General features: G+C 35.2%; 1 protein-coding gene across 2 annotated transcripts; it reads right to left on the reverse strand.

Moving 5' to 3' along the window:
• Positions 1-3,561: 3,561 nt before the first annotated feature.
• Positions 3,562-17,269, reverse strand: LOC108757912 (uncharacterized). 2 transcript variants are annotated; one of them, XM_018502610.1, is made up of 5 exons: positions 16,244-17,269; positions 6,674-6,965; positions 5,701-6,040; positions 4,278-4,412; positions 3,562-3,957 (listed from the first exon to the last, which is right to left on the reverse strand). In XM_018502610.1, the coding sequence occupies exons 2-5, from the start codon at positions 6,945-6,947 to the stop codon at positions 3,831-3,833; spliced, it is 876 nt and encodes a 291-aa protein (XP_018358112.1). In that variant the 5' UTR covers positions 6,948-6,965; positions 16,244-17,269; the 3' UTR covers positions 3,562-3,830. The 2 variants fall into 2 exon arrangements, with proteins under 2 accessions (XP_018358112.1, XP_018358114.1); XM_018502612.1 differs by having other exon boundaries at positions 6,674-6,979.
• Between the last annotated feature and the right edge of the window lie 4,914 nt (positions 17,270-22,183).

The raw sequence follows: 22,183 nt of genomic DNA on the forward strand, positions 1-22,183 counted from the left end.
TATTGTTATCAATTATTGGCGTTTTCAGTTTATGTAACTTCATATTATATTATAATCTCGTCACTTCTATTATTGATTTTTTTTTACTGATTTCGGTTTTTAATAATAAATAATAATAAATAAAAACAAAAAATGACATAATTTTTACAGAAACGTTAAAATAGGGCCTTAAAGAGCCTTTATAAGTTCGACATTAGTACAGCATTGATGCTATACTCCAATGCGCATGCGCTAAAAGGGGGCTCATCTAACAATACTGTGCAACCCTATGGTGCGTTCCGTATCGCGCATGATGTGCATGATGCATCCATTGTCCTTGTTTAACATTTGGTGAGCTACAAGGATAAACGACGCATTATGCGCATTATGCGAGGAACGGAACGCACCCCTAGAGGACTTGTGTCGACATGTGACGTCATCAAAATGGAAGCAAAGCACCCTATCTGTCTTGTTTGTTGCTAAATACGGCTGAATACGGTTGCGAGTGCAAAAAGAAAAAGAAAAAATATTTAGAAACGATTGGGAAATTTACTTTACAAGTTACTTGTAAGTTATTTTTTATTTAAGTGCAATAAGTTCGTATATATTTTATTTTTTATATTATATTTTATTTATTATAGTTTATATTATATTTTATATAATTATATCTGTACATAAGATTTTAGTCAGCAAAATGTTCATAATTTGTTTACATAAAAATTGTTGATAAATTTGAAAATTTCAGTAAATTGGCATCGATTATGTTTGCATTAAAGTTTGATGTATTTTGCTGACAATTTAAAACTCGTTGACATAACGAGCAAATTATCGACAAAAACCAAACAAAAGTTGATTCTTATCTTCAATTTGCTATTAGATTAGCAAAAATAAGCTTAATACGGTTTTTATCCATAATTTTTTCTCGGCAAATTTTGTTGTATACCTACATGCTTGTACCATTTTATAGATATTATATGAATATAACAGAATTGCATCAAATAAAAGGTATCTTTTTGTTACTAAAAATTGTAGCAAGCATTTAACAAAAGAAGGAAGGCCCATAAAAACCGATTTCTTCCTCCAAATTTTGTCCATACTCACGAAAATCTATATTTTGAGGTCAATTACATTCACTTCGAGTGATTCCAGCTTAAACGGAGCGATGGAGTTGCCATATTTATTTGGAAATCAATATTTTGAATTTTAAATGTATTTTTATGTTTTATTTGTCATCTTCCAATTCATCTGTTTCCGAACAAAAAGCTGCATCCATTTCATATTCTGGATTCTACTTCAATGTTCGTGGGCCATAATAATGAGATGCAAATAAATACACTACTCGAAAAATCCACAAAAGAGAAGAAATTCGATAATTCGAGATTTGAGAACTGTAATCTCAAAATGACATTATATGGCACGATAAACCCATAAATAAATGACCTAGAAAACATAAAGTATTCAAAAGAGAGACATAAAACGTCTTTGGCGTTTAAAAGACGCTTTATGTCTCAATGTGTTTGGGGAGCTTCTGGACAACTATATGAGTTTTTAAAAAGAAATATATATTGCAAAATATTCACACAAATAGTATTTTTGTAGTATCAAGTGCACGTGTGCACTTATTTGCTAATAGTTTATACACAAAGGCAAATATTGATCCTTTCTGGGAGATTTATTGGCATGTATAGTTTAACTTAAAAACGTCGGCACCAAATGCATAAAGAATTAGGAAAACTGCCATTCCAGAATAATTTAAATTATTTTCCAATACGATAATCAAAATATTGATTTCCAAATAAATATGGCAACCTCCATCGCTCGGTTTAAGCTGGAATCACTCGAGTTGAATGCAATTGACCTCAAAATATAGATTTTCGTGAGGTTAGACAAAATTCGGAGGGGCCGAAATCAGCCCTTATGGACTCTCGCCTTCTTTATTTTCAACACATTCGGCTTACTTGGAAAATAATAATAACCCAAGGGATACACTAGGTCAACAAAAAATCAAAATGACTTTATTTTGATTCTTAACGTCAATAAACAGTTAAATTTTCTATTAAAAAATTATCATTTTGACGTCAAAATAAAGTCATTTTAATCTTCTTTTGGCTTGATGTATTCCTTGAGGAATCATTAACATGTACGTTAAATGTTATGCTGATCCCTCTGGACCAGCGTTGACCTTTTTGTTTAATCCTGTGTTTTGTTTGTCCCTGCGTATCGAGGATTCCTAAAGGACGTTTAGGTCTTTTGAGGAATTTAAAATAGAAGCACGTACTTCTCCAGTTGTCTGAATGGCATTTTGTGGTGTAAACGGAAAGTAAACAGAATAGGGGCTCGGCACTTTCCAGAATTTAACAAGTTTTACAGATATACAAGTAGTTACACTTCTAACACTTCTAACACTTCTAACAATGTTCCGTTTATTGGGTGCTTTTTATTTGATGACAAGTCGATACAAATAAACACAAGTGTCGTTCTATCTTTGTCACTCTCTGAATGTCAACAAGGATAGAACGACGCTTGTATCGACTTGTGTTATCAAATGGAAAGTACCCATTGTCAACTGCTCACAAAATATCCACAAGATGTTTTCTTAGAATCATTGTGGTTTATTTTATTATTATACCCATGAACTCTATTGTAATAATCCTACCCTGTAGGTAGTCCGACATGAATTATCTACAGTTTTATTGACTGACAAAACATCCATAATAAATATCCTATTAGATGTCTATTAGGATATATTATATTATTTTTGTATGGAAGAGAATCATGTTGAAATGTATGGAAAACATTCCTAGAAAATACACTTTATTATAATTATTATTTATATTTTACACTTGCTCGCGCGACATTATTTTATAAATAGCTTATTTATACACTTGGCAATGAAGCAGTTTGTACCGATATTAATATTAAGATACACATCACTATATTTATATTATGGCAGCAAAGTATCGCGTTCCGGAATTCTTAATTATTCGGTATACGTGCTGTGATAGTGCCTCATTAGCTACATGCATATACATTACATAGGACATTATCCCCAAAAGTATCTGCATACTTGATGTTAATCAAAATCTCACAAAGAAACTTGGAACCTTAAAATTTCGAGATTATATCAACCAAGATTATATTAAGACTTAACACATTACGTGTGAAAAAAATAAATTAGATTCATTTCTAACGATAGAGTACTCTAACAAAAATTCATTTATATGTACATGTCAATAGTTGGCTTGAATTATATATTTATATAAATATTAATATAGAAAATAAATTAATAAATTATACGTGTGCGAGAGGAGATACTTATTCAAATTTACTCATTCCTATATGATTACACAACGCACGAAATCAATACTTTATTGTTTGTACGTGCCTCTCTTCGTGATCCTGTACAAACAGTTGTATCGTATATACATGCAGTTATATGGCTAGATCAAAGTATTCTCACGCTGTACATAGAAAACAACGAAATACTTAAAACAACGATCGTTATATATTTACAACGAGCGTCATACATTTTACAATGCCGACGACTAGCCAAACTTTAGACTTTTAACAATTTCTCGTGTTCGGAAATTAGCAATAATTGTAATTTCGGATTTGTATTGTAATTAAACAGTATTTTTTCTTACGCAATGAGTTTAGACAACTACGGACTGAACAAAGGTACAATTAACTTCAGTAACGAGGACAAGTCGACTTTCCTTCGCTCTTTAAGACAGAGTTCTAACTTTACTTCAACTTAATTTGTTAGAGAATCTGTGCTCGGTGGAAAAAGGGCCGTGTACGGACCATCGAGAACAATTATAATTGTACAACTGCACACAGTGATTATAAAACTACATGGGATGTACGGTGTCTGTGTTCTGCCCTGATATCCTCGTGAGGGGCTCTTCGTCGAGGTCGTTGGAGATTTGATTCCAATGTTCGTCTTCCTCATTCTCCTCGTCGTGCAACGAATCTTTCCTGAAATAAAAAAATTTCTTTAATTTTAAAAAGTGATATTTAAATCAAAGAAATAACGTTCAAATCAAAGAAATGTTTTCTTTAACCGTGTAACAAAGAATTTATTTATTTGAATCGAAGAAACCTTTCTCTGGATGTTTGAGAAACACTTTAATTGAAGTGAGGACTAATCTAATTATTTAAATTCTCTTTCTCATGAAAATTCCTGTGAGCTACATCGGGTAAAATTTTGGGAATTTTTCAAAGTTAATCAATTTTTTAGATCTAATCGAAGAATCTCAGAGACGATTGTGTATAATATTAAGAATTATATTACTAACTGATACTTGTTGGATGGCAGGAATAAAGATTTTGGGCAGTCCTTAAAATAGGGCCAGCACTCGCCGTGAAATTTCCCACGGTTTTCTGCCTCGACGTATTCCTTGAGGAGGTTTGCAAACGGCGATCGGCTAGCGCTAAAAACAAAATGTCTGGATTGAATTCAACATTATTTTATGTGACTCTAAAATGTGCTTATTACGACTATTTACTTTCTAAATTATTTGGAGTAAAATCTCAGTCTAAATTACTCTAAACAATAAAAATTGTCCTGAAAAAAAATTAAGGAAATTTTCAATTATTTTTAAGAGTAAAATTTCATTCTTCACAGAATGACAATAATTCACTTTAAAAGTTTTAGAGTAGACTTTACCCCGCAAACACAATATAGCAAGATTCCACCCTGAGACCTCAAAATCATACCTTATTTTGGAACTCGATTACTAAAAAATTATACATAATACAAAAAAATCTTTATTGTAGGAGTCAACGCTGGATATATTAAGCGATAACTTTATTGTGGTTTGAGTTGCTCATCACCACTCAGCTGTGAAACTGATTGAATATGGGTCTCACTTCATGATCAGCCATGGCATTGCATGCAATAAGTTTGGAGATATTATTTTGCGATGCAATATCTCTTCGCAGTGCGTTTGATGGATGGATGGAATTGCTGAAGATGACTCGAATTTGAGTTGAAGCGTTCAAGGGTGATATGTAGATTAAATAATATATTTGATCTTTGTAAAAGTTATCGCTTAATATATCCACAGTTCTGATGAACCACTCGTCCGTGGCGGACGCGCCTCGTCTCGGGTGTTATTCCTTTGTATATTTTTGAGAGTGTTGCCGATTTTGACCGAGCATTGCATCATACATAATCATCCCGCGATCTTGGACGACCCGTTCTGTCGTCCTGACGCGCGTCCTTGCGGCGTGACGACGTCGTATGACGTGGCGCCCGGTGTCCGAGCGGGCTTCGCCATTTTCGCGAGTGTTGCATTTTTTATATACGGAAAACAAACATAGACGTGATCTGGCCGTATCGACTTCCTATTTGTTTTTTTGGAGGCGGGAGCCATAATTAAAGAAGAAGCTTAATATATCCAGCGTTGACTCCGATAGCCTTTATATTAGAGTGAAATTATTATTTTTCTTTGTTAATTAAAGGAGTTCATAACCACTTATTGTGGCTCGATTTGTGTCTTTGTTAATTATAAAAATACTGTAAGTCACAAATAGTCACAAATGAAGTGGACTGCAAGGTTCACGAAACGTTGGCATTCCAAGAATGGATCCGGACACAGAGAAAACCCGCAAAACGCATAATCTTTATATAAAACATATTTCTTTTTACAGTGTACTCTACTCTTCAGAGCCTACTGTGAGAACCTTTATTGCAGTTTTATGAACCAGACTACTTACGTAAAGAACAGCTTCAGCATCTCGCCGATAAGCCCAAAGTTATTCAAATGATGTCCTTGGACTTCGCAAATTGCTCTCAATAGGCACGCCTTCCCGTTCATTCCCAGCGTGGACAGCATATCTTCGGCAGTGACATAGAGTAGGGCTCGCTCGCCGCCGTGGAACGCATTTTTTGGCACATCTGTTACGTCTCGCTTGTGTAATCTACGCTTGATAAATGCTGCGATGAAGTCAGCCATCATCATGCCGGCTTGCCGGCTCTTCAGTTTCCTGTCGAAACTCGGCGGCAGAGCGCCGTATGGGTTTTCATTATCCGTCAGGCCTAGCTTGTCAAAATCGACTGGGAAAAAGACACATAATTCTAGCATCACAATTTTCTTTAAGTTAAGGGGGGTACCATCTTTGAGGCTTAAAAATAATACTTAAAAAAAAATAATACTTAAAAAAAAATTTGACAATTTTTTGCAGTAAATTAATAAAGTCAATCAAAAATCGTTTTGAAGGGCTTTAATATATAAAGTTTTGAGAGTACAAAAAATTTTTTTTTTATTTTTATGTCACAAGATAGTGGCGTTACAATAGAACTCCTTTTTCGATGAGTGTATAAACAGTATGCACGAAATTTGGTACACCATTAGATCTGGAACAAAAATCCAAAGAATTTCATTTTCTACATACTTAAAGCTACAGAAGTACGTCGGACTTTTTCAAAATATTAATTTTTGTAAAAATGGTCAATGTTTGAAAAAAAATTACGATTTTCGACCAAAAATTTCCATCTTTAAACGTTAATAACAAAAAAGTTTTTCAATATATCGCAAAAATTCTACTTGCACATCGTTTATTCATCGAAAAAGAAGGTTCAATGGTTCTACTTTAACGCCGTCATTTTGTGAGATGAATAAATTAAGAAGAAGAAGACGTCGATTCCATTGTCATTTCTCACTGGGATCCATATAGTGGATGGACTTACTCGTGAACGGCAAGCTGATAGTCATATTGCTGAGGAAGCCATAAGGAGGATGCCGAACGAAGGGCAACGCCAATGTTGGCGTGATTGTCATGACGGTGCCAGGTGGCAACGCGATCCGTCCATCGTTCGTGAACCATAAGACCCTCTTCTGCCTGTGATGCGGTCTCTGATGAGAAGATTCGCTCTCGTGAACGGTATCGCTAAATGTACATGATGACTCTCTCAGCACAGCCAGACCGAGCAGCAGCAGCAGAAGACATCTTCTTTGAGACATTCTGTGCTGTTCGAGTTGCTGTAACGAGATACCTATTAGGTGTGTACACTGTGTGTGTGTGTGTGTGTGTGTGTGTCACATATATAAATTCTATTTTTATTAATATAATATAAAGTCTATTTTTATCAATACATTGAAAAAAGAAGTGTTTAATTTTAAGATATTAAAGTGTTTTATTGTCTCCGTTTTTTAAACACTTGATATTTTGTCTATTGAAAAAGTTTAAAACTAAAATATCTTTAAGTGTTTAAAAAATGGGGACAAGAATAAAATACATTTCTTTTTACAGTGTATATAATAGATTAATTTTTATTTTGATTTCAGGTTTTGACTATTCATTATGGATCTTTATATTGATGATATCAAAAGCAAAAAAATATGTTATAAAAATTCTTGCAAAAAAATTTCTTACTCCCGCGTGCATCTCTCGGAGAAGTGAATAGATTCACCGTCAAAAGAGGGGAAGCTAAATACTCGGCTAAATAAATACCAAGAGGCGGCATCGACTATGGGCCGTAGATCAAATTAATCGTTTTACTTGCGAATGAAACCTGCAAAGTGGCGTATAATAATTCTCATATCTCTCGATGGCCCAGCGGTACTTCAAGTAGGACGACAGACCTCGTGAAATTATTTGCGATAAATCCCACGACGGGATATGTGCCTGTATTATGTATCGCAGTCATGAGACTTACGGTACCTGCGGTGTGTTTACTTCGAGTCGGGTGTTAAGGAAAAACTTTTCTGTGACAGGTATCGCCGATGGATTTTGTCGTCTACCTTGCTATCGTCGCCATCGTCAGTGACTTACATCCTGTTCGCGCAAGAACGGACGAGGCACGCGCGAGGGAATTTTATTCCAATTGATTATTTTGGGACGAGTAGTGTGCCCCGGCAAGGGAATTTTATTCCAATTGATTATTTTAGGACGAGTAGTGTGCCTCGGGCTGTCCAATTCTATCAATTAGAAACTTAATTTCGCTACATTGGATACTGGCTGTATCGTGGCTTGTCGTCGCGGGAGCCATTAACGAGGAAGAAGAAGAAGAAGAAGAAACTTTAATTTGTGGGTAAGTAGGATAGAGCGCCTCTTAGGGAGATAACTGTGCTCCCTCGTCGCGCAATAACGCTAAACGTTCATTTATCATGTCGCATGTTGCTGAAAATCCGCATCTAAGAATTATTTGTCAAGGCGCGTCGTAAATTAATAATAAAGTTGGAGTGTCTTCGGGAAGCCGAGGCTTGGAAATCCGAGGAAATAGAATCCGGAGAAAATTCCGCGCTCGCGGTATTTTCGCTTCATTATTCATACTATTACGTTTCTATTACGTGATTAGCACTTGAGAATATCAAGCGCACATACACGTGGCGAGATTACGTGGGGTACTGCTTTAATTGCGACGAACGCATCGTAGAACGTATGTCGATTGTTATCGCGAGCTTCGTGTCGGCACGCATTTCTTCTTCCCTTTACATCGAACTGCGTGACAACGCGCAATGGCACGTCGTCGCCGTCGTCTTACCGGTCATTACGGTTACCGGGACATTACGTGTGTGTGTCGAGTTTATTAGGCTTTGGCCATCCGACCGACCTCCCTATCGGGGAGCCTCCCCGTATGTAACAGTATATAAACTGCAAAACAACATGATTAAGGGGAATCAGGTGTGCCCTAGAAAAATGTAAGTCGCACGCGCGTTTGCCCGTATACTGTCCGCGTATCTCATTGCATCGCGTTTGTTTTTTTTCTTCAGAAGCGGGAGACATTGCTCGTCTCGCGGATCCCTATTTGATTTATCCTACTCTCTTTGATATACATATATTTGAAACCATACTTTCTAAAATTTTTTTTTAGAGTGAATATTACTCTGAAGAATGGAATTTCATTCTTAAAGATTGAAAATTGAGCCATTCTTTTTTAAGACTAGTTCAATTTTCACTTTTTAGAGTGAGATGCCACTTTAAACAATTTAGAAAGTACATTATTATTATTAATAATATTATAGCAGCTAACTAAATATAATTGTAATAACATGAAGTCGTAGTCACAAAAACTTTTCTCAGTGTAACAGAGTTTGCAATGTTCTGTTAAATATCGAAAGAGTAATGATTTTTTTTTTATTTGTAGAAATGATAAAATGCATTCATCATATTAACGCATTGTTCCATTAGTTAATAAAGTCTGTACATTAGATCAATAATCGAATTCGTTATGTATTTAAAAAAATGTTTTAAGGAGGAACGTTAGGATAATATTTAATTGTGTCAATGTACATATTTATTGAACAATGAATTCTAATAATAGTTTTATAACTCATATTCATCCTTTTATAAAGCCTAAATCATTATGAGAATAAAATTGTTAACTGGACAAATTTTAATGAATTTTTTATTGTATTTATTACGTACATTTTTGGTTCAGTGTGTAAATCAATCCATTTCTGATTAGTTTCAAAGTAAATGACATCTAAAAGTAATTATACACAGAAAAAAAAACTATTCTTAAATCAACCATAATATATTCATATATAAGCAAAAATATTGTAATCTTGTTTTAAAAATTTTAGTCTTGATATAAGATTTATTTGTATTGATATAAGATTTTTAATTGCAAGTCTTGAATTAAGTGCAAAGTAATACTTGCATCAAAATAAATTTAATCAAATCAAGATTATAATATTTTTGCTTATATATGAATATAATATGGTTGATTTAAGAATAGTTTTTTTTTCTGTGTTTAACGTTTGCATCTAGCAAATAATAAACTAAATTTCAGTCAAATTTAATACATTTTCTTAAGTGAATTATTTAAATTCATTGTTTTTGTTAAATTAATGAATATAGGAGCAGTGGCAACCTATAGAAATGATTAAAAGTAACTTAAATTGAATATAATTTGACGTTATAAATTTAACAGTGTTTAATTAATCATCCTCTCTAAAAAAAAAAGAGATAAAAGAATAACGTTTCCGTGCATCTTGATATTCGTCTCTCTTATCATTCTCGCTAAATCAGCGGAAATGAAAGAAACATTGACTCGATCTAAATTAGCTGGCCCACATTGTTTAATATAATCCGATGGATTATATTAAAGTTCGGCGAGCGGAAGAGAGTCGGGCTAACCGCTAAGCGCATCGTGCGGAATACGAAATACGATTGACCCCCATATTTCGATATGTGCGTCGTGTCGGCTGATCGGACGACGCGTCTTAAATTAAACCACCCGGGTAATCAGGTACCGGTACCTGATATCGGCCGCGTGCTTTTGACGAGGCACCGTTAACTACATTGCTCGTAAAAAACCAGGTCAATTTTAAGATCTGGTTCCTGCAGACAGTCCGAGAGGCGATCGTATTCGCGATCGGGTGTAACTCTTTTTCGGGGTGTTGCAACAAGATTCGGTAATAATATTAGCCGACCGCCAAGTACTAATAATATGGAATCAAGAAGTCAATAATTGGTTAGGGAAATGCTCCTGTGAACGGAATCCTTATTATCAGTCTTTGATGTTTTACAATAAGAATTACCTTTCTAAAAGATACACATTTATAGGAAGTTTTATCGCTACACTAGGAAAAGAATCTATAGTCGCATTTAATTGATATTCTGATTTGTCTATTTTTAATCAGAATTCCAATTAACGCAACCAGACTCTTTGAATTGTGATTATTTCAATTAAAATTATAATTTATATTCTGATTGAAATAACTATACTTCTGATTGATATGATCAGAATTTTCTGGTTTGTCCATTTTCAATCAGGATTTTTTTTTCAATTTATTATGCAATAATTGAATGTCAATTTTATCACGTCTTTTTTGTCAACTTTTCTCATACGAACCGAAAATTTTTATGTTTTTCTGAAAGACGTACACTGAATATAATAAATTCTATCACTATTACGCAATAATTGCATATTCCTTAATTTTATTGAACAAGATCAATATTCATCCTTCGCATTTAATTCGAAAAGCTCTCCCTTGATTGAACTTCTTAGGTCTAACATCTAAAATTAGTTCACAATCGAATTGCAGCAAGCCGATTTCAACGATAACGTAATACGTAACAGTTTCGCATCAAACGCAGTGGCAACCGAGACGCAGTGCACCTGATCTTATATGCAATGTAGAGATGAGCATTTTATGTTCCTTCACATCAAAATGCAGCAAATTCCTGACCTAGTGCCTTCTATACTCGCACTTAACGGTATAGTATCGTTATAATGCACTGTACTTTAAAGAATCGCGCTCTCGATGACTTTCGCGAGGCAAAAAAGGAAAGAGAGATGCGGAAGGAGTAGTTATTCCAAAACGCAATGACGTGAAAGAACGGCGTTTGGTTTATTGAACACGATGTTCCGGATGTCCTCGCATCGTTGATAATTATAATCGAGGCATTAGCGGATTCAGAAATTTATCAAGAGGGAAGTCGAGTCACACTGGCGCGCCGGAAGCGAAATTTTTTAAAAATCAAATATGAAAAAATAGTATAATTTAAATTATTAGTGGTATTACATTGAATATGTATTATTTAAATGTATAATTCTTAAACCGTTTTATTTAAAATTATATTAGTATGAAAAAAAGAATAATATAATAGAATATATGTAATATGTATTTTTTATCTATAGGAGTTTCTTAAATTAAAAAATATTTTTGGAATAAAAGATGACTTAAGCATTTCAAAAATATGAAAATATATATAACATAAATATATATAAAATAAAAAATACATATAACATAAATATTAAAAAAGAACTCCAAGGGGGAATCGTGGACTTCCCCTGTGGATTCGCCAGTGAATAGAGATGATTTGTAATTTGACCTTCGTGTTTCGCGATCGAACATCTTAATCGCAACTATATAACGCTGTGTGCGTGGCATTACGCTGTCCGCAGAATTAATTTACGGTGTGCGTAGCCACGTGTGTCGGAGAGTAATTACTGCGCGGTCGTAATCAGCTACTCTTTAAGTGTAAACGACACGTGCGGTTGTTTTGCAATATGGGCAATTATGTCGTACAGTAGTAATTATTATAGAATGTAATATTGTAGAAAAAGAACGTATTGCTGTAATAATAAAAGATATGTTACGAAATTAACAGGACTTTAATCACGACAACCTACCGATACCACCTTATCGTATCAAATATCGGTAATGATATAATCTTTTTTTCAAGTAGCGATATAAGGAAAGATAAATAAGGCGAGGTAGATTTGAAAAATTTATATGTCGTTTATCTCGATAGAAGTTTGTTCTCTGTGATTTTGCCAAGGAAATGAATTTTAAAATATTATTTAATTAAATTTAATTTTGTTAATTTATCGAGAAACAAAAATAAATTTAATTATTAATAATACAATATTAGAAAATCATTAGTCTGAAAATTTATGATTGCGAGACGTAACGCTCATTATGATTAATGTGTAACTATTATTAACACGTATGGAGTAATAATCCTATGATCCACGTATATTATTTGAATATGTGTTGATTGCGCATTCATGTGAAAGCGAATGTGGTGATCCGTATACACACACACGGAAAGAATTTTTTCTTAGAGTTTACCAAAAATTGATTTTACAAATTGGGACATTCATTTTTTTTTAAACTTCTGGGCGGGGGGTCCGCTTCACAGAGAATGTCCCAATTATAAAAAATAGTAACGTAAGAAAATAATCTAGAAAAAGTTAATCGGCAGAATTAAAAGTATCGAACACGGTCATTATTACCCGTTCCTTTTTTAAATTAATATTGTATTTTTTGTACAATAGAATTCTGTTTAAGTAATTATGGCCTTCATATTGAAATGATGAACTATTTGGTTTTATATCATTTTTTTATTTTCATACTAATTTATTTTTTTTTTTTAATGAGTAAGAAACATTAGTAGTGTTAATTCTAGTGTTAATTTGAAAATTTTTTTCGACAGAAAAGTTAATAGCGGATCCGCATCTCTATGCATGATGATAAAACGAGGACGACCGATGAAGTCACCGGCCCGAATGGGGAACCGACAGGAACCGATTTATATTCGGGCGCCTGGATTCGAGACTCGAAACCAGTCGAGTGAGTCCCAATCAGATGAGTAAACTTATGAAAAATCCGGATTTTCTGAGATTCGCGAACCGCCGCGATGTGGCGAGGTCGCGATCTTGACTTTATAATACGAGCCTCCGATATACACATGTACCGTTCATACGAGGTCGAGAGTGGAATAAAGTAATGTTGTACTCGACGTCGAGGAGGTCTAGGCGCTAACAGCTTAATTATGTGCGATTAATTACAGGATAGATCCATGCAAGACCTTCTGATTTTCCGCCGGAAGTATGCTGTTACCGCCGGAAGTATGCTGCATATTCCGCCGGAAGTATGTTGCATATTGCGCCGGAAGTATGCTGCACGCGTTCCCAGCGGTCCCTCCCAACGGCCAGCGCAGGACAGGTTTTAGTGGATGCGAGTCCTATATAACCCCGGGATCTCCCCCGGGATCCCGGGGTATGCGTAGGCATTTCCCCTCCGTAATAAAAAAAAAAGACCTGATTTTATCAATACGTCTTTTCTAAGTGAACCGATATATCATTTCACTCATGTGTTTATTGACACACTAATTTTCCGTTAATTTTGCTTAGAGAATTAATGAAAAACATTTTATGATTTTAATCCTCCGGAACTACGCTAAAATCTGTAACATAATTAGGACCATTTTTGTAATATATGTGCTAGTATTCATAGTCGATTCTTATATTTAAAATTGTTTTAAGTGCAGTCTTAAGATATTATGAACCAATCAGAGGACCTCATCTTAAAACATTATTTAAAATAAAAACGAATTATGAATACCGACCATGATTATCTAAATTAAATTTCTCAAGAAATTTATGAATAAATTTCATTGATGAATCTTTTAGTAACCTTTAGTGTTTAAATAACTATATACTATGAAAATGAGTCTTACTATGCTGGATCTGAAAGACCAGTTTAATTAAAAGGTTTTAATTAATTCAAGGAATAAAATGACATAACTCGTATAAAAAAGAATTAATATTAAATTTTAATAAGAACAATTTTGCAGCTAACATAATAAAAATTATAACAAAGAAAACTGAATTGTTTGATATTTTGACAAAGATATTTAGGATACAGCGGGAAAATTTGGATAATAGTAAGCGTTTGCAAGAATTTAAAAAAAAAATTTGGGACGCCATGTTTTATATTTAGGATTAGTAGCAAAGAAAATACTGTAGTCTACATATTTATGTAGGTTTGAAAAGATATCTTTGTACCTGGGGGGGGGGAGGGGGGGGGAAGTCTGTGGAGAGTTTTATATTAAGCAAGATAGGTAGAGAATTTCGGTTGTTATTGCAGTTTATAAAAATATATCCTGCTTTCTTAAGCTTTTATGAAATCAACGTAGAAAGTATGTAAACAGGGCCAAATTATGAATAAGTTCAAGTATTTTAATATAAAGTTTGATTTTTGTTATAATTTTAATATTCATTTTTAATGTTATTCAAATTATCCTTTAAGATATCCAAATTGCCCCTCAAAATTGAGCTTCATTAAAATTGTAAGAGGAAATCGGAAATGGCATTACGCCTTAAGGTTTAAAGATTAATTTTTTATACTTTGGGTAAATATTCCTCAAACATGTGAGTTTCCTGCTACATATTTTAAGTAACGATATAATAATTATTTTTCGCGAAATTGTTTAAAATGTTTGAAATTATTTAAATTACCTCGCTGTACCCTACAATTGAATGGATACAGGCCCACCGTCAGTACCAGAGGATTAATAAATTTCCACTATCGCAGCACGATCTCAATTAATCTCAATTAATTCAGTCATCAGATTTCAAGCATCAGATTTTACTGCAATATAATTTTTATTCATCTATCCGTGCGGTATCAAAAATAAAAAGAGATTATGCCGCGTGCAGTCGTTCAATCTTCCACGTGCGCGGTCGACAACGTGGTAGCGTGAAATCAAGTCTTTGGCGTTGCCTCGCTTTCAGAAAATATGCGCTGCGCACTGTGAAAATGCACACGCAACCGTTATGCCACATCCACCATGTATAACCATGTGGACTGGTCGATCAGTAATCATAAGCTTCGCGTATTCACTACACGTGCTTAACCACGGAGATTAACTCGTTCGCTTACTCCAGCAAACCGGCGCTCGTCCCGCGATCCACCTGACCGTCATCACGGCAACGCTTTTTCGAATGGCAATACGGAGAAAAAAACTGAGGCGGTGACGACGCCGGGAAAGAAGTCCGACAGGTGACATTGAAAGAAAGAGGTTTTGACGCTCGATTAAGCTTGACATCACCGAGGAAGGGAAGAAAGGCACTTCTGCGGCCACTTGTTGCTGACATAAAAAGAATTACGCTATAGGAACGTTCGTTCAGCTTCGTGAGAATAAAAATAAAACCGTTCAAATAATACTTCTATCTCGATGCAAAACAATAACTCTTATAAATTTTCAGTGATTAACCCTTATTACACACGATTCGGTTATTCATATCCTGCACATTTCTTTTCTTTCAAATATTAGCTATAGGAGCACTTGGCTAAATAATGATCTCTATCTTTTCCTTTTTTTAAATGTACAATTTTATAAATATTTTCTGAAGATGTTAAAGTTTATATGTAAGAATTATACTTAATAATTTATATATATTTTGTATTCACTATAGTATATTCACTATAACATATATATTATAATATATTGTAGTATATATTTTACATAAAGTGATGAAAATTAGTCCGGGACATGAACGATCCATCGTGTGTAGTAAAGGATTGGAACATCGCGCTTACTAAAGAACTTATGATATTAGATAGCATGCGATTTATGCATATTTAATGAATAAAAGAGATTTTTAAATTAGAGAAAAAAATACATCGCTGATAAAAATTTTAAATCTCGAGGTGTTAATTCGAATATCAACCCAGTCGACACTAATTAAAAGTAACATAAAATCTACGTTAAAATTTCGTACTCGACAATGTAACTTATGTAATATCATGTGTTATATCATATTTATATCGATGCTGTTTCTACCAATGTAATTTAAATTCAGTCCAATTTACTCTTCATCATTTCTTAGAACTAGAAAAAGATACCTAAAGAGTTAATTATATCGTGATTAAAATTATAACTATATTAATAGAAACGGACACGAGTGTGAAATTATATATAACATAGATGTTATTTTTAATTCACGTCGACTGGGAAGATAGCCACGACCTAAGCTAACTCAACTAACGTAAACCACGCGAGTACCATATCTCACCTTTAATTCAGCCGCAATACTTGGCGGACGAATCCACCGGTGGGACGATATGTAGGGTAATCTTGACACACACTGATTAACAGAGCTGATTAAAGAGAGCCGCGGCGCGGCGCACCGCAATCGCGCTCTGCCGACGCGGTGTGCTTCCTCGTGTGGCCGGTGATCGTATCGATGAAATAACTTAATTTACACGGGCATACCTCCTTCTGTCCCGCCCGGTTTCGGGCGTGAAGAAAGGAAGAAAGAAGAGTACACGCGCGTACACGCGCGTACACGCGTGAGCACGTACACCTTATCCGGCGCGCATTGTCGGCCGTGAAAAATAGAACGACGGCGAGAAGGAGGCGAGCTGGGGCGATCCAGTTCTCTGCGCGTCGTTAACGAACACCCGTTTCCTATCTCGCTATCCGGAGAACGGCCGAGCGGATATCGGCGCACACGCTCCTTCTGACCGCGGCTCGCGCTCTATCATCGCAAATCGCCCGTTGAGCCTTATCCGCGACTCTTCATCTCGGCGGCACTGATGAACGACGGTATCCTCGCGTCCTTGCAGCGGGGTGTCGGTTGAAGAGCTCGATATCGCATCGAATACTTCGTGGCTAAATGCAACGTGGAGCGTTCTGGAATTTTTTTTCGTTATGATTTTTGCCGCAAATTAAATCGTACGCGAGTGAGTTTGAATATTTCTCCCTTGAAGACACCCCGTGCCACCTTTTAAAGATTCTATCCGTGTGTCTCGTGTCTCTACGTCTCTATCAGTTTCAACGGAATTTCTTTCAATGAAGTATGATCGATAGAACTCTTGGAAGTTTAAAGTAATCGGTGTTGCCGGACGCTGTTGATTTGGAGGCGGGTCCTTATCGATCACTGTGGTTTCCTATCGCGAGCACGATATGTCAAATGATTGTGACGCGCGCTGAATTCGGTTCCGTGCTCTCGCTCGCTCGTCGAGAGTTAGCCGAGAATGATCAGCGACTCGCGCTCGCCGACTTTCAGACTGATCGCACGCGCGGCCCTCATCGTCGATCTCTGGCACGAGACTACGCGTCTCCCTCCTCGAATTACGTGCTGGGATTCACCCTCCTCGCCGAGCCCTCGTTGATCATTTCGTGCGGTGGGGCCATGCGTTGCCATTCAAGAATACACCTCATCCAATTTTCGGTCGAGGGGGAACAAGAGTCACAGGATATTGGGAACTTGACACTTTGACTGCCCCGATTTTTTCAATTGATTGCCTGTCACCCTGGGTCTGTTTTTTTGTGGCTGAACTAGTGTACACTTTTAGAACTTAGCTAGATAGGTATATGTTTGATATTTGGAAATCGCGAAAGCGAGAAAGTTTTAGCGCAGTTTAATGCAGGAATAAAAAACAGATCTATAACTTAATTGACTTGACTTTTATAAAATAAATATAAATTGATGTAAAATTTAAAATTTCATTACATTTAAAGGATTATGTTCGATCAAGGCAAGTTTATAAAGCAATGTGAAAAGACATGAAAAAAGTACCCTGGAATCGCCAGGCCTCCGAAAAAAGTACCCTGGCGTCGCCAGGCTCCGCCAGAGCTCGACTATACTACACTGCTTACGATCTCTATCGTGATTGGCCAATTCCCTTTTAATTTTTTTTAGTTTTTTGTGTGCCTTGCTCAAAAGGCGTGTACAATAAGATTTTAAGGTCCTAAGCACGAATGGTCGTAAATCGTGTCAGAGTCGTAAGTTGATCAAAATGTGTGTTGACTACGATTTATTTACCACCATCTTTGTGCAATCCCTGAAATCGTACATTGAATTTTTTGCGCTGATAGTTTTGCGTTTTAGCTCCGGAGCTCAAATTGGACACGCCTGGATTAATCAACTAAGATTCGCCTTAACCAAATATGATTCTTTATTTTATTGTACCAAACATGTTTCTTGATTTTTTTCATTTAATATTGTTAAAATTTCATGCCTTTTAAAATATTTATAAAATGTATATGTATTCATATTAATACAAACGGCGCCTTGGAATTACATACGTAGATGTGTACATAATTAAATACACGTGGCAGTGTTGCAGAAATATAATTAAAGAAATGCATGCCAACGATTAACGCAAAATAAAAACAGAGAAAAATCATAGATTTCTAACGTATACTTATTTTATTTTATGAGTGAATTGAAAATAATAAAATTATTGTACGCAACTACTAAAACTAGCGTTGGCTCTCAGAAGCTTTTTAACTATTAAATCAATAAAGGAATATAATGCCAATGAGAGCCGACACAGTTGTACGTATGTAATAAAATATAATTTTTATGTCGATCACCAATTACAGACGTTTCGATCACATGATTCAGTCATTCTCAGTGTATCAATATCATTTTTATTTTCGGAGTCAATTAGAATCATTGTAACAATGATAGAGCAAATACCATTAATGAATCATTGTTAGACTGTTGTCCAGATTTAAAAACTTCATAGTCGTCTGTTGTACTTAGCTGAATTCCCAAACAAAAATTCCGTCATTTAGCTAAAAATGTGTTAACAATTGAAAGTATTTAGCAACGCTATTTGTTGCGTATCAAGGCTGTTATGTCATGCATGACGATACGCGGTATATTTGGTACGGCGGCATTTGACACAAGGCACACATGTAATTATAGACTAAGGGTGGAGTCCCATGAAGCGTGTTTGCCGCGTATCGCGTAACCGCGTAACCAATCAATAATCAGTAAAACGCGAAACCACAACAGCGGATCGCTTCTGATTGGTTACGCGGTTACGTGATACGCGGTAAATACACCTCATGGGACTCCAGCCTGACAAATATTAATCATCGGCAACAACAAAGAAAAATGGGTTTCCGGCGCCGGACTGTCGCGAAGGGATTTCTCGTGCGTTCGTGCTTCCTAGCAGCGTAATCCGCGAACGACCAATTAGGATCTGTTTTCGGATGGGGGTGCGATCCCTACCATCGCGTCGTGATTGTTACACCGGTGCCCGTCGTTTAATCGCGACCGTTGTATAACACGCTTCAGAATCATTTTTCTCTCCACGTAGCCGTGTCATTCGAGCCGATCGCGACTCAAGAGATATTCTCTCTAGGCGTCGTCGCGAGTTCCGTACCAAACTTAAATATTTGGGCAACAGCCCTTAAACGTCTTCATTGATCAACTCAGGGCATTAGCTCCTAGGCGTCGTCGATATCAGTGAATCGAATTTTATGCGAACGAACGATACTCGTCGTAATACGTTGCGTCGTGATAATACGAACGATACTCGTCGTAACACTTTGCGGCATATTAATGCGAACAGTTCAATGTAATGCGTAATAAAGAAATTACTTGTGATACCAAACAATAAATACGAAAAGACAGTGCAAGAATAATTCGTTATTAAATTGTGCTGAATCCTATGGAACACTATTGATAGTCAATGCGATAATAAAATTAATTATATCAATTAAAAAAACCTTACTCTGTGACTTAGCATAACGATGATTCGTTATAAATTCGATGTAATTATAACTATGTCTCTTGATAGCGTGTTTTATTTAGTGATTTTTCGGTTTATATTAGTAATTTATTTAGTTATTTTGTTTGATAAGTTATAATTTTGTTTTGTCAATTTTCATGTTGGTATGTATTCTTTGTAACATTTATACTTATAAACAATGCGAACACGAAATGTCCTCTCACACGTTTTCAAGGCTAGTTATAATCACATCGAATTTATAACGCGTCATCGTTATGCTGAGTCACAGAGTAAGGTTTTTCTAATTAATATAATTAATTTTAATACATTGACTATCAACAGCGTCGTTAAAAATTTTCAATTATTAACACAATTTTAGCTAAATGACAAAATTTTTGTTTGGATATTCAGCTAACTTAAGTACAACAGACTATGAAATTTTTGAATTTAGACAACAGCCTAACAATGATTCAATGGCATTTGCTCTATCTTTGTTACAACGATTTTAATTGACTCCGAAAAACGATATTGATATATTGAGGATGACCGAATCATGTGGCCGAAACGTCTGTAATTGGTAATTAACATAAATATTATATATTTTATTACACATGTACAACTACATCGGCTCTCATTAGGATTATATTCCTTTATTGATTTAATCTTTGGAGCCTTTTTCAATTTTTAATTGTTTTTAACTATTATTGATTTATATCATTAGAGCTTATACTTCTTTGATTGCTTAGCTTTCTACTCGCATGCATTGATAAAGAGTTTAAAATAAAGGCACAATGTATCGTCTCGAACAGAAGTGTCGCGTCGCGAACAAACCGCTTCGAATGAGCCGTCGCTGCATCTAAATACGGAATGATATTGGGAACAAGAGAACGAAGAGACACGCGGAAAAGGAAGACAGGCGTTATGCAAAATGAAAGAACCAGCCGGTTGGGGAATGAAAAAAGAGAAAATCGAGGGACATCTACGAAGATAGCGGTATATAGACGTCGCTGTAAAAAGGAGAAAAAAGGGGGTTAAAGAGGGAAAGGTAGTTACGGTTAGATCATAATAAAGATTACCGTTAACAATAACGAAAACGCTAACTTTTCGCGTTAGACTTATTTAACAAATATCGATTATAATTAATTAATTAAGTACATATTTAACTTGTGAGTTTTTTCTTAGGCCTTTTTTTAATGCCAAATTAAATGAGAAGAGATCAAGAATCGATTTCGACTTACGACTTAGCGGTCTAACAACACTAAGAGGATTTTTTTAAGAGAAATACGATTTTAACGATTACATTAAATACATGATTAGCTATAAAGTAATATATAGGTATATCAGATCTTAAATAATGACAAGTATTTTATGGCACGTGTACATTTTATTTTTTTCGTAATATGTACGTATAAATCAAACTTAAAATCGATGTACTTTCTTACAAATGATAGCTTTGCGCGCACGTATTTAGTTATTGTCTGAAAGTATAGCGATATGCTTATCGGCGCAGAGAGTGAAACTGCTCATAACAGGTTCATGTTGTATCTAATGCTTATACACGTCTATGAAGATTCGTACATAATACGTGTTCGTATACGGGTATAAATGAAACTTAAACTCGATGTATTCTTTTACAAATTGAATATGTAACTTTACGCGCACGTGTAATTATTGTCTGAAAGTACAGTGATATTAATAACGCGCAGAATGAAATTTCTCATCTGGTTCTAACGGTTCGCGTATAAAACGTTATACGTGCTTAAAAAGATTTGTACGTTTTGCACATTTCTACAATAGAGTAGTGAGTTTTAAGAGTACAATTGAATGAATAATTGATCAATTTCTTACAGCTACTACTCTATTGATCTATCATCACATAATTCTGTATGCACGTAAAATCAAACTCAGAACGACGTACAAATGACCTATGATAGTTTTGCGCGCACACTGCAGATCCAAGTGTGCAAGAAGTGAATACAATATATGTGTATGATTACTTTAATGTAAAAATGACACTAAATATTACACGTTTAAATGTTTAAATTCGTTTTTTTATATCGAACAATGTTTAAATCCATATTTTAATCCGATCACACACATATATTGTAGTAACTTTTTACATTACATGTTTAATTATTATCCAAAAATATAACCTGTTTGACACATGGAAATAGTCGTAGAACAGGTTCACGTAATTAATAATAATGCTCGAACGTACCTATAAAGATATGTATCGCGATGTGTCTGTACGACAAAAGGATATTGGACAAGCTATTTTCTCCATAGCCAGTAATCCTGACTTTTGCATAGTTTTGATGGAGCAAGTCCAGTTCCACAAGGTACCTCGTCTCGGCAAGTTTCGAAACATAAGATACAAGTCGTAGCTCATCGCGCGGTGCCAAAATTCTTTCGCCATCCAAGACAGCAACTGAATAGGAATACAAATTATTCCTCGTATGAAGAATGCGCAACTCCGATTTATA

Source organism: Trachymyrmex cornetzi, unplaced genomic scaffold, assembly GCF_001594075.2.
Source record: "Trachymyrmex cornetzi isolate Tcor2-1 unplaced genomic scaffold, Tcor1.1 scaffold147, whole genome shotgun sequence".
Classification (NCBI taxonomy): Eukaryota; Metazoa; Arthropoda; class Insecta; order Hymenoptera; family Formicidae; genus Trachymyrmex; species Trachymyrmex cornetzi.

Excerpts from the sequence above, each read along its gene's own strand:
- LOC108757912 (XM_018502610.1), bottom strand. The coding sequence starts at position 6,947 with ATGTCTCAAAGAAGATGTCTTCTGCTGCTGCTGCTCGGTCTGGCTGTG. Across the intron at positions 4,413-5,700 it reads ATGCTGAAGCTGTTCTTTAC|CGCTAGCCGATCGCCGTTTG; the intron begins GTAAGTAGTCTG and ends TTTTGTTTTTAG. Across the intron at positions 3,958-4,277 it reads CTGCCATCCAACAAGTATCA|GAAAGATTCGTTGCACGACG; the intron begins GTTAGTAATATA and ends TTTTTATTTCAG.